The sequence below is a fragment of the Rhinolophus sinicus genome, linkage group LG05 (genome assembly GCF_036562045.2).
Source record: "Rhinolophus sinicus isolate RSC01 linkage group LG05, ASM3656204v1, whole genome shotgun sequence".
NCBI lineage: Eukaryota > Metazoa > Chordata > Mammalia > Chiroptera > Rhinolophidae > Rhinolophus > Rhinolophus sinicus.
In genome coordinates, this window is record NC_133755.1 from 119,234,827 (window position 1) to 119,250,705 (window position 15,879).

The 15,879-nt window shown below is 36.5% G+C and overlaps 1 protein-coding gene across 1 annotated transcript in view; it reads left to right on the forward strand.

Annotated features, from left to right (window-relative positions):
• Positions 1-15,879, forward strand: part of CYB5R4 (cytochrome b5 reductase 4) — a 68,736-nt gene that overhangs the window by 2,753 nt on the left and 50,104 nt on the right. The window contains exon 2 of the mRNA XM_074333947.1: positions 1,497-1,650. Coding sequence (XP_074190048.1) covers positions 1,497-1,650 — 154 coding nt within the window. The remainder of the gene's footprint in view (positions 1-1,496; positions 1,651-15,879) is intronic.

The window sequence follows — 15,879 nt, forward strand, 5'->3', positions numbered from 1 at the left end:
GTTTCAGTGATGGTAAGAATGGGATGATGCAGCTTGATAGGAAGGGATGTAAAATTGGAAAGGCACCACAGACCTGTTAACTTTGTTATTTTGGGGGTAAATAAATGCCTAAAATAGGTACAATTCAGGAAAGTGAGGTGTATAAATGTCTTAGTCCATTCAGGCTACTACCGGTATAGCAGAATATGATAGGTTAGGTGGCTGATAAACAACAGAAATTTATTTTTCGTAGTTCTAGAGGCTGGGAAGTCTAAGATCAATGTACCGGCTAATTCCATGTCTGGTGAGGGCCTGATTTCTGGGTCATAGCCATCTTTTCCCGTGTCCTCACAGGGCAGGAGGGGTGAGGGACCTCTCTGGGATGAAAAAAGGACATAAATCTGGCTCATGAAGTCTCTACCCTTGTCACCTAATCACCTACCAAAAGTTCCTAATACCATCACATTGGGGGTTAGGATTTCAACCTGGATTCTTGGGGGACACAGACATTCAGTCTGTAGCAATAAACTTCCTTGAATGTGCTTGCTTTTACATTAAACATCCTTTTGGTACTTTGTTACAAACTAGTTATACAAGTTTAGACAATAGTCCTATTCCATAGGGATGGCTGAAAATGTCCACTAGGTTGTCGTAACTTGCTGAAATACTAATACTTCTTACCTTATAAGCCTTGAAAACGTATTTTGGGGGAAAAAATAAGACACAAAGAACCCCAACATCATGTTATTAAATCCTCTAGGCAAGCATAGGCAAACTTTTCCACAAAGGGCCAGATAATGAATATGTTAGGCTTTGAGGGCCACATGGCCACTTAAGGAGTCATCTCTTTACCACCACTAGCACCACACCACTAGCACCACGCCGTGTGAAAATGATTCTTAGCTGAAGGGCTGTACAGAAACAGGCATGGGTCAGTTTGCCAAACCCTTTCCTAGAGTTTTACAGCATCATTATTTTCCATTATTTGATGACCTTTGTTTCTCAGTGGATTCTTAGAAAATTAGTTGCTGTCTAGTGATTTCTAATGTTCTGTGTATATTGACAGTCCAGGAAATCAACTTTAGTGAGTTGTTTATTTTTTCTTCTGTCAAATCTCTTGATTTTTAAGGCAAAGAAATGTTAGTCCCAATTGGTAAGTGACTATATAGCATGTTAGTGACAGAGCCAAGACCAAAACTTTTCTGACTCCAGGTTCGATACTATTCTTGTTATACTATGGTACCATTATGCTGAACATCTGTGTGACAGAATTTCTAAGCTCTACCTCACAGCCCAGGTATTTTAAATGATGTTTTATTTATAATTCTAATATAGCAAAAATGATTCTGACAGCCTCCTACAGCATTAAGAAGATTTGTAGAATTGTTAGATTTGAGTTTTAGCTTTTTGAATGGGAGTAAGAGTAATGAAGTAGCCTGAAGACCAGCAGCGGGAGGGAAGAGAGAGCAGCTAACTTGAAGAAGCCACGTTGCATTCTTCCCTTTTTCCTTTTTTAGGTACCTCTAAAACAGGGCAGAAGTCTTATGGATTGGATTCGACTGACCAAAAGTGGAAAGGACCTAACAGGATTAAAAGGCAGACTATTTGAAGTAACTGAAGAAGAACTTGAAAAACACAACAAAAAAGATGATTGTTGGATATGCATAAGAGGTAGGTGGTAATTACTGTGTACTGCAGACAATACTGGCGGGCCTTCCATTGTAGTGCTGTATAACTTCCCTGGCCTGTAATCTGGGGATATGATTCACAATTAGATAATAAAAATGTGCCTTAGACTGGGCAATAAGGTTTTTAATTCCAAGTTTGGACAGTATTTCTTCCTTATGTAATTGTTTACATAGCATCCCTACACTATATTCCCTTTGAAAGTGAACAATTGCTTGCCAGCCAACTTAATACCAAAGCAGTAAAATTATTCCATGACACATTTTTTACATAAAATAATGTTCCACCTTAGTACCTTGTAACAGAATTCTGTCAGGAAAAATGTCTCTGAGAATCTAAAGTAAATGAGAATGTTAGTATTAAAGCTAAATCTTCAGTTCTTACTTGCAGCAATTTTTTCTATTTAATGTATATTTCTTAGCAATATTAATTACCTGATATTTCTAGCCCAGAGCAAAGTAGAAGCTCCAAACTAGGAATTGGTGGGTTGCAGAGAGTGAGCAGAGAGATAGAAGGGTAGCTGATAAAAGCAGACTGCATGGTATCCAATAGCCTGGCATCTAGGAGGGGAGCAAAACAATAAAGGGCATGGAACTGTATAGTAGGTCTCCATGGCGATGACCTTGAGTCATCCAGACATGGTTAAATATGTCTGTCATGTATTGTTAGTATCACAATTTTAATTTTATCATTGTCTAGTTTTGGTTTTTTGTCAGTTACCTTGATTATACTGTAACCTTTGTGAGGCCAGGACCAAGTCCGTCTTACGGCTCTATCCTTGGTACCTGGCACGTAGAGGTCATCAGTATACGTTTGTGGAATCAATGGGGCACTTACCATTTGTAAGAAGTTTGGTTCCTTAAAGAGGTGTGTGGTTGGTGATTTGTGATTTGATCACAAAGAAGATTTGTAGAATTGTTAGATTTGAGTTTTAGCTTTTTGAATGGGAGTAAGAGTAATGAAGTAGCCTGAAGATAAAGTAGATCTTTGATAGATTGGTGATTTGATAAATGGAAAGACACCAGTAAATACCAATTAGTTTCCTAAGGGGGCCAAACAAAGTACCGCAAACTAGGTGGCTTAAACAACAAAAAATTATTGTCTCATTTCTAGAGGCTGAAAGTCTGAGATCACGGTGCTGGCAGGGTTGGTTCCTTCTGAGGGCTGTGAGGGAGAATCTGTGCCACTCCTTTCATCTGGCATCTGTGTGTGTGTGCCAATCTTTGGCATTGCGTGGCTTGTAGAAGCAGCCCCCTGAACTCTGCCTTCATCTTCATGTGGCATCCTCCCTGCCTGTGTCCAGATTTCCTGTGTTATATCGGAGTAAGGGTTTACTTTACTCCAGTAGGACCTCATCTGGTTATCTCTGCAGTGACCCTATATTTAGGATTTCAACATATGAATTTTGGGGTGCACAAGTCAACCCATGTCAGACATAATTAGAGTGTGAGATTTTTATCAATGGCAAAGGAAATGGAATCTTCCAGCAGGTTATGACATAACTTGTTTCATGACAGAAGAACAGCTGCTTAACTCCCCAAAGTTTCTCAGCGAAGTAAAGCCATGGCTAGTACCAACAACCTGGAATGAGGATTCTGCCATGCAAAACATCTTTTGTAGTTTTATAGGGTTTTTAATCTCCTTCTTGCCCTCCTTCCCTGCTGCCTTCCTGTTCACCAGGTGTAAATAACTTGTACAAAATGACCTCACTACTCTGCCTGAGTGTTTTCTGCTGGACTGGGTGAAGTGGAGGTCCAGTTTCCCAGGACCATCTCTCAGCTGACCCTGGCTACAGGCATGTCTGAGCTGTGTTTCTGCAGTCGGATGCCACTTCTCCAGAAAACTTGCTTTTGTGAACCCTTCATGTCGTAGTGATATCAGATAAATGAGGCATTATTAGAATACAGTCATACTTTATTATTCATTTGATGTATTGATGGTGATAAGGGACTGGTTTGCTATATTTGAAAAGTAACACACACTGCTCCAGTTACATATGTCCTGTACCAATTTGAATGCATGGCACCTCTTCTGGTAAAATTGTTGATTTAAAGATACATTTTTTAAAAGTTTCTTTTGGAGGATTTGTTCTACTCTATTAATAATAAGGCTTTTTCCCCCTTTGCAAAAGTAAGATATATCTTTTTTTTTTTCTGTTTACTTTTGGATGAGTCTTTTTTTTTTTTTTTTCATTTTATTTTATCCAGAAACACTGATCAGTTTAGTCCTTGCCCTTGGAGTTTCCATTCTAGTAGGATATGGTAATTAATGTCTAAGTGAATGAAGTGCCATAAGAAGGCTGTAAAGAAAGCAAGAGATTGAAGGGAGGGAGACACGTGGGTTAGGAAAATCAGAGATGCTTTTGGGGTAGAGTTGTGCCTTAAAGTAGTGGACAGGGTTTCAACAGGAAGTGAGGAAGTACATCCAAATGGAGGCAAAGGCCTAAACAAGGCTACAGACACAGAAAAGTTTGAGTTATGTTCTGGAACTGAGGTTAACTGTTGGAGAATTGTAAAGAAGGGGACTAGATAGGTAGGTCAGGTCAGACTGGAGGACCTTGAAAGCCAGGCTGAGAAATGTATCCTTAATTTAGATGGCAGTGTGAGCTGTCAGAGATATTTGAATTGGGGACAGTGTGATCAGAGTGTGCCTTGGAAGAATCAGTCTGGTGGTGGGTACAGTGGATTGAAATGGGACTAGGAAAGCATTTAGCTCCTTACAGTTCAGGTGACAATAGGTGAACCAGGATGCTGACAAAGGCGGTGGAAAGTGGGGTGAATGTGAGACAAACAAATTGCTGGTAATTTCTAATACGATCCTAAGTGAAAGTAAAAGAAACCATATGACTAAATGTAATTGACTTTTTCTTCTTAGCTGTTCTAATTTAAAATATTAATGATACCTTCTTAAAAGGGGAATGTATATCATATTTAGCTTCAAAGGTAACAGATAACGTTTGGACCCAAGTTTTAATCAAAGCTATATGACAGGGAAGCATGGTATCATGGTATCGTGTGTGTGCGCATGTATATTACGTATTAACTTCTTCATTTTCTAACAATTGCCCCTTATGTAGATCAGGTCAAAATTTAGCTGATTGGATTGAGGGAGTTGCAAGAGTTCTCTTCAAGAAATCTTAGAAAATACACACTTTGGTGTGGGTTCTTGCAGCTAATATTTTGGGGACTATTTTCTTTTTTTTAAGTATATAGCAGTATTTCTACTTCATGTTCAGGTGTGCTGAGTCGGATCATATTCCTAGAAATGATGATTTTAAAAGAGCACTTGGCTGGCAGCTGACTATAAAATGTATGAATGTAAAATGTGGGCACCAACCTGGTATAATCTCTAAGGCAGGTGACATGGAGTTACTAATTTGTTCACTTAATTTTCACCATTTTCTTTCAACTATGTATGGGTAATTCCTTTAATGCAGTGGGAGTTAATTGGAACATTAAGGGAATGGGTGGGGAGATATTTCTTTTTCAAAAACTTGTTTGAATTTATCATTAATTCATGCTTTTGTGGTTTTCTCCTTTAATTCTGTTTCTCATTCTCAAGAACTGAAGGTGATTTACAAACATGTGAAGCTTTGAGCAAACATCTAAATCGCTCATCTGTGAGAGTTCTGTAGAGTCTAGATCAGACTTTGTTTTTTTCTGCCGTATATTCTATTGTAGTATGTAGTCAGTGTGGGTAAGGATGTGCTAAGTCCTGACATCATTATTTGGCAGCATGGTGTAGTCTTTCATCTGAATGAGGGTGAAGAGAAGCGGGGTCTGACTGACAGGCCATTTGAATAAATGGCCTTTAGGAGAGCTGATCACAATAAATAGATTGGTGGCCTTATTGTTAAAAATTGAGTGGATTGAGTTCTCCAAATGGGATTTAATGGATTTAATTTATAACTTAGAAATAAACATGCTTTGATTTTTCCTAGTGCTGATTGTCATATACTAATAAATTAAAGAGGTCTGCTGTGATTCCTAAAAAACTGACTTTCATGTTTCATAACACTTTTTAAAAAATACAGCAAATTGATTCTAAGATGTAGCATGTAGCCCTATTATATTTGTATTACAACTTACTAGATTTCTACGTTCATTTACAGTAAACCTTTTAAAAATGTACTCGATGGTAGTGTTAAGCTTTTGTGAATACAGTTGATCATCATTATTCGTGGATTCCGAATTTGCAAATTTGTCTACTCACTAAAGTTTATTCGTAACCCCCAAAGCCACACTCACAGCACTTTCACTGTCATTCGCAGGTATGTACAGTGCAGTGAAAAATGTGTTGCCTGTTCTTAGCTGAGATGGAACAAGGCGATGCGCTGCCCTCTTGTTTCAGCGTTCATACTGTAATGTCTTTTTTGCAGTCTATTTGGTGCCATGTTTTTCACATTTTATACTGTTTGTTGAAGATTTTGCTGTTTAAAATGGCGCCCAAGTGTAGTGTTGCAGTGCTGTCCTAAGAAGGCTGTAATATGCGTTATGGAAAAAACCCCATGTTAGATGAGCTTTGTTGGCATGAGTTATAGTGCTGTGAGTTGAGTGTTCATGAATCAACAATGCACATTGAATAAGGTGTCTTTAAACAGAAACACACATTAAACAAGATTTTGTAGTGATTTGTTCACAAAGCATCGTGACCAGAGGCTTACAGGAACCTACCTGTATTTTCCCCTAAGAGCAAAGGTTCAGTCAGTACTCACTGATTGGTATTTGCAGTGAGTTTATAGATCATAACTGCTGCAAGGCACAAGAACTGACTGTTTTTCTTTAGGCCCTTTTATTTATACTGCACTAATAATAAAGTAAGTTTTATACTTTTTTGGTTAGTTTCAAACCCACCAAGAAGAGAGTTGATTTTTCCACTAGTAAGTTCTTTTCTCTAGTTTTTCTTAGCTCCCTGCTTTAATTCTGTTTTGAAAAACTGCAGTATTGTTTCCAGCAGAGTAACTTTTTCTATCTGAAAATTTTCTTCTCAATACAGTTTGTCAAATTTGGAACTGTTTTGATTTATAATAGAATGTATTATCACAGCAATACAGAATGTGTCAAAACGATAGTCTATTATTATTACAGTTAGTTCAACTACTCTGTCGATGGTCTTTTTTGTGTACTATCCTCATTACTTTTTTCTTGACAGAAGATTTTTGAACAGCTCTTTTCTGCTATCACTTGCTTGTTGAGGTATACAAACCAAACTCTTTTTAGGGGTATATTTTCCTTTACTCATCCATTTCTAATCTAATCCGCAGATTTTTCAGGTTGCCCCATCTACACCATTGATGCAGATAGTCTAGTCCAGGGGTGTCCAAACTGCAGCCCATCCATTTTTTATTGGCTCGCAGCAAATTCCCAAAATATATTTAGTTTACTTAAATAAACCAGGTGAGGCAATACGTACTTCACCTCGAGTGAGTGACCCGGCTATTTGTGTATTTTACCGCATATGGCCCTTGGTAAAAAACGTTGAAAAAAGTTTGGACACCCCTGGTCTAGTCTCTGATTTTGTTAGTTCTGTCCTACTGACATCCAAGACTTTGCTTTCTTTCCCTTTTACTGTCTTTATCTGCTTAATTGTCGTTCAGTCTCTTCCTTCTTTTATTTTTTTAAATCCTTCCTCTCTCTGTTCCATTCAGTAAAAATCCAATAGAGGGAAAAAACTGTGGTCTCAGGGCCTCATCTAACTTTCAGGTATTTTTTCTGATTCAGCCAACATTTTGAAATTTTCTTTGTAGGAAAGATTTGGATTACGAATTCAGTTTTTAAGAAGGATACAGTGTTATTCAAATTTGTTCTTGTGTTGGTTTTTCTGAGTTGTTTTTAGTGAGTTTGTTAATTTCATCTCAGTTATTGACCAGATTGGTATAAAGTTGTTTATAGCATTCCCTTATTACCTTTTTAATGTCTGTAGGTTCTATAGTGATAGGTCCCTTTTTATTCCTGATACTGCTAATTTTTGGTTTCCCTCTTTTTTCATTAATCAGTCTTAATAGAAGTTTACCAGTTTAATTAACTTTGGGTTCTGATTTTTTCTGTTGCTTGTCTATTTTATGTTTCGTTGATTTCTAGTCTTACCATTTTTAGGGAGATGGCTATTTTAAAACTTTTATTCCTCCAGCACTGGCATCAATATATGTATGGGGATATTTTGCAATAATTCTCATTATATTCCTGGTGAATGTCTGAATTACTTGGTAGTGGCAAATTCAGTGTTGTGGTTTTTTACCCCCATTTATGTTTTAGCTGTTGCCATTATCTTTTCACCAGAGAATTTTGCTCACTTGAACTTAGTACCCAGTCATACAATGTTCAGTTTTCTTTTTTATTGAAATCACATGTATAGCTCAATATTCTTTATAAGGAGTGTTTTCTGTTTTTAAATATCTTAGCAGGTTGATGAAGTGTCAGATCTGTGCTGTGTGCCAAGTGTTTAATTTTCACAGTAAACCTATGAGGTAGGTATTCTACTTCACAGACGAAGATACTGAAGCTTACAAAATCCTTATTTTCCAAATGAGGAAACTGAAATTAAGAAAGTGTATCAGTGGGGACTCATGGATGTAATTGGCAGAAACTCTAGTCTTACCTAATTTAAGTAGAAAACAAAAGTTGACTAAAAAGTTACAGGTAGAGCTGATTTTTGGGGGAGGATTGATGCAGGGGTTCAGATCACATCCCCTTTCCCACTTTTAGTTTCCCTCCTGGGATTGCTCCATTTTAGGACTAACTCTTTACAGCAGCAAGATGATCCCAGTAACTCTCCCTCCTTATTTTCAGTTTCTATTTTGTTACCTAATAGCTAACCTAAAAGTCTTGGAATTGGCTCTGATTGGCACAGTTTTGATCATGTTCACATTGTTGTAACAGTAATTCTATTTAGGGGGAAATGGTGTATTGAATCACTTAAACCTAGGTCACAAGCTTCCTCCTGTAGCCTGGTTAGGGCCCAACTGAAGCACACATGTCTGAGAGCTGCGGAGGGCAAGGCTCCCTGAAGAGAAGGTCATGCTGTTGCTGGAAGGGGAATGGATGCTGGGAGGGAAAACAGTTTCTACCACAGAGAGGCAAGTGATTTACCGAACACATAGCTAATGGAACGGAGCATAATGGAACACATAGCTAATGTTCACCGACGCAGCCTGGTTCTAAGCTTTTATGCTGCAACTATTAAACTAACTATGCGACTTTCTGTCAACTCTATATTCAACTCTAGATTTAATCCTGGCTTAGCGTTTGTGTGTTACTACTTTGAGTGCCATATTACATATGCATTTACAATTCATTCATTAAGAAATTATCATGGGGTGCCTGTTACTTGTAGCTCTTCTCTTGTGCTAATTAACATTGCTAATTAACAATCAGACAGGATATCCTTCTGAGACAGTTTTTATTTTTAGTAATTTAATGAAATACAGGTTTTGCTTTTTTGGTGACTTTGTAGTTGTCATTCATAGAAAACACAGATTTTAACTTTTTCTCCATCTTCATTGATTTATTTAATCAGTATTTCTTGAGGGTCTACTATGTGTCATGTACTGTACCAGGTTCTGGGGCGGAACATGGAAATACAACGCAAAGATGGCCCCTGCTCTTGTGTAATTTACAATCTGGAGGGGAACATGCTGTAACTGATTGCTCAGAATGTTGGTTAATTTTTAATGCTTTTACTGGTCAATTTCCTTTTAGTTAAATGTCAGGGCTGTTTTTCCTAATACTAATAATGTCACATAAGATGATCTTTGATATCTATGCCCAGTTAACCTTCTGAAGTGCTTTATCACATTCTATTTAAATTTTCCTGTGCAAACTGAGGCATTCAGACCAGATTCTTTTAGCTCTTTTGTAAATTGAACTGGCATCATCAAAGTTGTTCAGTGCATTAGAAACTCTAAGTTGTATTCAGGACGGTTGCTACCTGGCTCCTTTCTAATTTCTGTCAAGTAGTGCCGGTCTCGTTTATTTTCTTTTTATTTTTTTTAACTGTGCACCAGAGCTTGACAATTTAATGAGTTACTTAGATACTAATTTTACATTTAAAGGCTGTCCTCAAATGTCTGTTCTTTCGTTGTAAGAGTGATGGACCAGAAAGCGGAATGTAAATTTCATGTTTGTGGGCAAATTGTTTTTATGAATTGACTGATAGCCCTGGCAGGGGTCCTCAACCTACTATATGTAAGTCTTTTCTCTTGGGCTGGAATCTCTAGTCATCTGCAAGTAAATGTTCTGGGGGTCATTTCCGGAGAGGAGGCTGATCAGATGAATGGTCAGAGATGGATTTTAATGTTTTGACATGTAGACTTTTACTTCTCATTTATAGTTTAAACCCCTTACCCACTAAGCGTGTCTGTGTCCCTGAGTGTGATATCTCTCTGGTTCATACCCTTTAAAGGTAAATCTATACTTCTTACAGGGTTGAGAAGGGGTTTGTTATTTGGTTGTGTGGGATGGGGGAGGGGATTTAAGGGTCATACTTCTGCTTGTATTGAGTTTGAGACCCTCTTGCACCCTAACTTTCAGAACTACCTGGAATCTCTGATTCCCATATATTTGGGAGGAGGGGGTTCTGTTATACTTATTGGCTTTTGTACAGGTTACCCTGCAACTTACACATAGGCTTTATTTCACTTTTCTTCATTCTGCTAAGTATTTAATTGCTTATCTATTTGGCTTTCAGTCTTCCAAAACTTTATTGCTGCCATCTTCTCTTATGACTTCTGTGTCTCTGTGGTTTTATGTCTTACTTATTTTTTTACAGTCATTTTAGAAACTTTTCAGGAATGTGAGAGACAAATGAATGCTTTTAATCCCAAAGTCCTAAAATACTCTACTATTCAACACCTCACAAGCCTACATTCTAGTTACTATTCTTACATACCAAAGCCACATTTACTTTAAATCATCACAGAATCTATTTATCTTTTATTAATTTCTTTTCCATCTGTTTCCATTGTAATTATGAAGGTATTATTGCCTAGTTTTCTAAAATAATATGCAAGGTTCTACTTTTGGTTATAGCTGATTGGACTGACACTCCAGCAAATGCCAACTATATAAACTCAGGATAACATATTTTTAAATAAACTGTCTAAAAACACTGGTGAGCAATAAAAAGCAGACAGAAACTAGAGTTCTGTATCCTTAACAATACAGAATTCTTTAAGGATGAAGATGAATAAAGACTTTTTCAGGTAACAAAAACTAAGAATTTAGTATCAGCCGACCTACTGTACAAGTTCTAAAGGAAGTTCATCAGATTGAAGGGTAATGATACCAACCAGATAGTTAACGTTGGGAAATGGTAAATATGTGAGTACAGAAATGTTACTCTTTTTCCCTTTTATCTTTTTAAAAAATACATGACTTTTGTTTGTTTTGTTCTTTTGTTGCTTTCAGTTTTGTATCCCATGTATGAGTGAAATCATATGGTTGTCGACCTTTTCTGTCTGACTTATTTCGCTCAGCATGATGATCTCAAGATCCATCCATGTTGTCGCAAATGGCACAATTTCATCTTTTCTATGGCCGAGTAATATTCCATTGTATATATGTACCACATCTTCTTTATGCAATCAAAAACTCACAGGCACAGATAATAAGTTTAGTGGTTACCACAGGGTAAAGGAGGAGGGTATGGTAGAGGAGAGTAAAGGGGGGTCAAACGTGTGGTGATGCAAGGAGAACTGACTCTGGGTGGTGAACACCCAATGTGATATATACCTTGTTTCCCCGAAAATAAGACCTAGCCAGACAATCAGCTCTAATGTGTCTTTTGGAGCAAAAATTAATATAAGACCTGGTCTTATTTTACTTATTTTACTATAAGGAAATACAGTAGATGATGTATTGTAGAATTGTACACTTGAAACCTCTATAATTTTATTAACCAATGTCACCCCAATACATTTTTAATAAAAGTTGTTTTTTTTTAATGACTGTTTAAAGCAAAAATTGTAACATTGTACTGTGGGGTTACATAAAGTATAGGGAATGGAGAGTGGTAAATGGTTCTTATACTACATGTGAAAGGGTATAATATTAACTCAAGTAAACTGGTTAAAGTTGAGGGTATATATTGTAATCCCTAGAACAGTCACTTAGGAGGTAATGCAAAGAGGTCCAGCTAAAAAGCCAATAGATAAAATAAAATTCTAAAAAAATATTTGGTTAATCCAAAAGAAGTCAAGGAAACAGAGGAACAGAGACACAAATAGAGAATTTGTGGGGTGGGAGATGGGAAAGAAAACTTGGGGCTGGGGAGGGAGGCTAATAAAATGGTAGCTCTAAATTCAGCCACATCAATATTTAAGTGTAAATGGACCACATTATTTAAGTGTAATCTCTAACTGAAAGAGATTGTGTGTGTATCAATACCGATCGTGATGTCTATGAGAGATACACTTTAACGACACAGAGAAGTTGAAAGTAAATGTGTAGAAAATAGTTCACTATCTAAATAAAGTATAAAAAGGTTGGACTATATTAATGTCAGATAAAAAAAAAATGTTACCAGACAAAGAATCTTACTAGAGAATAAGAGATATTTCATAATGTTAAAAGGTTCAGTTCATTAGGAAGACTGTTTATACCTGATAAAGTTTCACAATATATGAAGCAAACATTAATAGAATTGAAAGAATTAAAATGTACAATCGTTGTTGCATATGTTAACAACCTATCTCAGCAGTATTAGAACTAGATAAACATCAGGAGACATAAAATGATGAAAATAATGTGCAATTTCTTCACTGAACACAAGATGGCAAAGTAGTCACAGTACTTGCAAAACTGGCTCTGTGCATTTGAATACAATGAAATATGCCGTTCTTTTATTATGTGAACATACTGTTTTCTTTCAATGATTTTTCAGCCAACAAAACGAATAGTGGTGATTAATGAAATAAAGAGGAAAACTGCAGTATAGTGCCATAATGCTTGGCATATACATGGTAGGCATTAAATATATCTTTATTGAATGAATATAATGTGGGACTTTGGAGTTAAATCTTAAAACAAAAATTATTTTTAAATCGACTTACAAAAGTACTGCTTTTATTTAGAGCAGGAGTTCTCAAACTTTTTTGGTTTTAAGATCTCTTTACTCTTTTAAAAATTATTCAAGGCCCCAAAGAGCACTTGTTTATGATGGTTCTATTGATGTTTACCTTTCAAAAATTAGCATTAAGAAATTTAAAGAATATTTTTAAATTAATTTAAAAGTAAAACATAAACTTACTATATGTTATACATAATACATATTTTTATGAAAAAAGGCTACATTTTCCAAAACAAAAAATAGTGAGAAAAATGGCATTGTTTTACATTTTGGCAGATATTTTTAATGTAAGGCTTAATAGATAACAACCGTATTCTCATGTCACCTTCTTCATTTAATCTTATACACTCGTGAAAGAATGAGATTTTTTAAAAAGCAGATAGCATCTTACTATTACTATGAAAAAGTTTTGGTCTTGGACCACCCAAAAAGTCTTGAGCTCCCTCAGGAATGCCTGGGTCATACTGTGAGACTTTGACTTACAAAATAGGACAAAGAAAAAATGAAAAATTATTAGTGAGTGTGTGGTCTGAACCATGGACATGCAGTTCACTCCTTATTGGTGGGCTGTTAGGGTTCCAATGTATGGTTACCTAACTTGAAAAATTGTGGGAGCCTCTCCACAATTGTGGGAGATAGATTAATAGGTACACAACATCACTTAAGTCTTACATTGTACTGTCTCGTGTAGAGCTGGGGGTTGAGAATAAATTGGAGCATGCTGCAATCCAGTTGTGATTTCAGTTACCTGAGATATGTGGTATGATTCAGGTTCTGTGGGTGGAAAAAGATGTGTCCTCTCAAGGGGGAGTTGGACTAAAAAAGAGCTCTGAAGCTGGAACCTTCACACATTGCTGCTGAGAATGGAAAACAGTCTGGCAGTTCCTCAAAAAGTTAAACATAAATTGCTATATGACCCAACAAATTCACTCCTAGGTATATAGTCAAAAGAAATAAAAACGTATGTCCACACAAAATCATGTACATGAATATTCACAGCAGCAGTATTTATAGTAGCCAAAAGGTGGACACAACCTAAATGTCCATGAACTGATGAGTGAAAAAACAAAATAGGGCATATCCGTGCATGGAATATTATGCATCCACAAAAAGAAATGAAGTGCTGACACATGCACCAATGTGGCTGAACCTTGAAAATATTATACGAAGTGAAAGAAGGCAGACTCAAAAGACTACATGTTGTATAATTCCATTTATACGAAATACCCCAAATATGCAAATCTAAAGAGGCAGAAAGAACATTAGTGGTGGGATGGGAGAAATGCTACCTAAAGAATGTTTCTGCATATTGTTAAATTATAACATCTGTTATGGTCAGTGGCCCCTATATAGACCCCTATATAGGTCAGTGGCCCCTAATAGTGGTCCCATTATCAGTAACAAAAACTCGAAGGGAGTTTCTGCCTTTTAAAGAACTAATGAGTTTCTTTTTCTTTTGTTTGTTTCCTTTTTAATACTTTTTAAGATCAGATGAGACCACTGTTACAAGTGTCTCTTTTGGCCTTGGCTTCTAGGAAGTTTAGACTACATTTAATCCTCAATCATAGTAACACTGTTAGCTAGGTTGGGCAATTGATGTATCTTTCTTTTCTTTTAACGTTTTGGTATAGGTTTTTAAAATTTTTACACACAAACTTAAATATTTTATTGTAAGATGCCTGTGGTCTTTTATCAGTAGCAGTTGGGATTTAAATTGCAACAAATATAAAAAGTACACATGAAAAAACTATAGGCAGCATTTGCTAAGGTGGAGGAGTTTTTTCTGTGTAAAACAGCAACATTAATTTTCAGGTATGTTGATCCTTGAACTAAACTTTTAAACAAGCAGTGAGCTCCTAGCCACTGGTATTGTTCAAGCTGATGCTGGATGACGGTCTGTCTGTAGATCCTGTAGAGATGCATCCTGTACTGAACGAGAGACCAGACTAGAAATTGCCTTTGGAGTTCTCCCAGGCTTAGGACTCTATCATTCTGTGATTGAATTGGCAGTATTAGTATCTGACAATACAAAGCATTAAGTGGTCATTTTAAAGTGGGTAATTTTTATTCTGAGAACAGATTTGACAGCTCAGAGTTCCAGACATACAACACAAAAGAGATAATTTAGTGGAAAATACTAGAACAGCCACGACCAAGTACATTGCCTAAAGAGTTATCAGTGTAGCTGTTCTGAGTGGGTGCTTTCATTTGCACTGCAGCTCTGCCAGGATGAATCAGCTATAAAATGCACCCCTGAATATTTAAACATGATGTATTTAAACATTAGAGTATTTGTTCCCCTATACTTGACAATATATACTTGAGATGTATATAATTGACAAATAACATTGTATAAGTTTAGGTGTACAACTTTATGAGTGTGTGTGTGTGTGTGTGTGTGTGTACTGAAATTAAGTTGCTCTTTTTAACAGCACTCTGTCAATCCTTTTATTGTATCTACTCCCTGCTAGAGTTTAAAATACAAAACAAAACAAAGTATCAGCATAAAGGAGGCGATACATAGGTAGATAGATAGACAGACAGAGAGACTCCCTGAATCCCCCTCAGCCACTGAAGGTCACCCATATGAATGGTCTGAAAGCACCATTCATGATAGATGTTTCATGAATTTATTCTTGCCTGTTTTTCTTCTTAATGTCATTAATAGGACTTAGGTTTTGCAGAATTTATTAATAGCCTAGCATCAAATTGAGATTGTATCTGTGGATCCATAAATACTATTTATTTATATTTAATGGACAGTCAGTTGTGCAGATCTACCACACCTGAGCCATTTGAGCTATAGGAAGAAGTTAATTATGTCATTGCAATAGTTAGAGAGTTGCAAAATTAGTTTCTAAAAACCAGGTGGTAAGGACTCATAGGAAGTGAAAAGCTTGCACATGAGAGATTGCTGTCTAAAAGCCAGATGCAGTATAAATAGAATACAATAAAGCATGAAGAAAAAGCATAAAGTTAGGTTCTGTGCATTTGTTTTCTTCTGCTACATTCAGAAGTTCAAGTTTTAGTTGTTAGGAAATGTTTTTGAAAAGGAAAAAAGGGAGGAGATAAGCAGGAGGAAGAGAAGGGAAGAAAGAGCCACTGGGCCAGAGGAAATGCACAAGTTGTGTTTGGGGGCTGGGTTTAAGT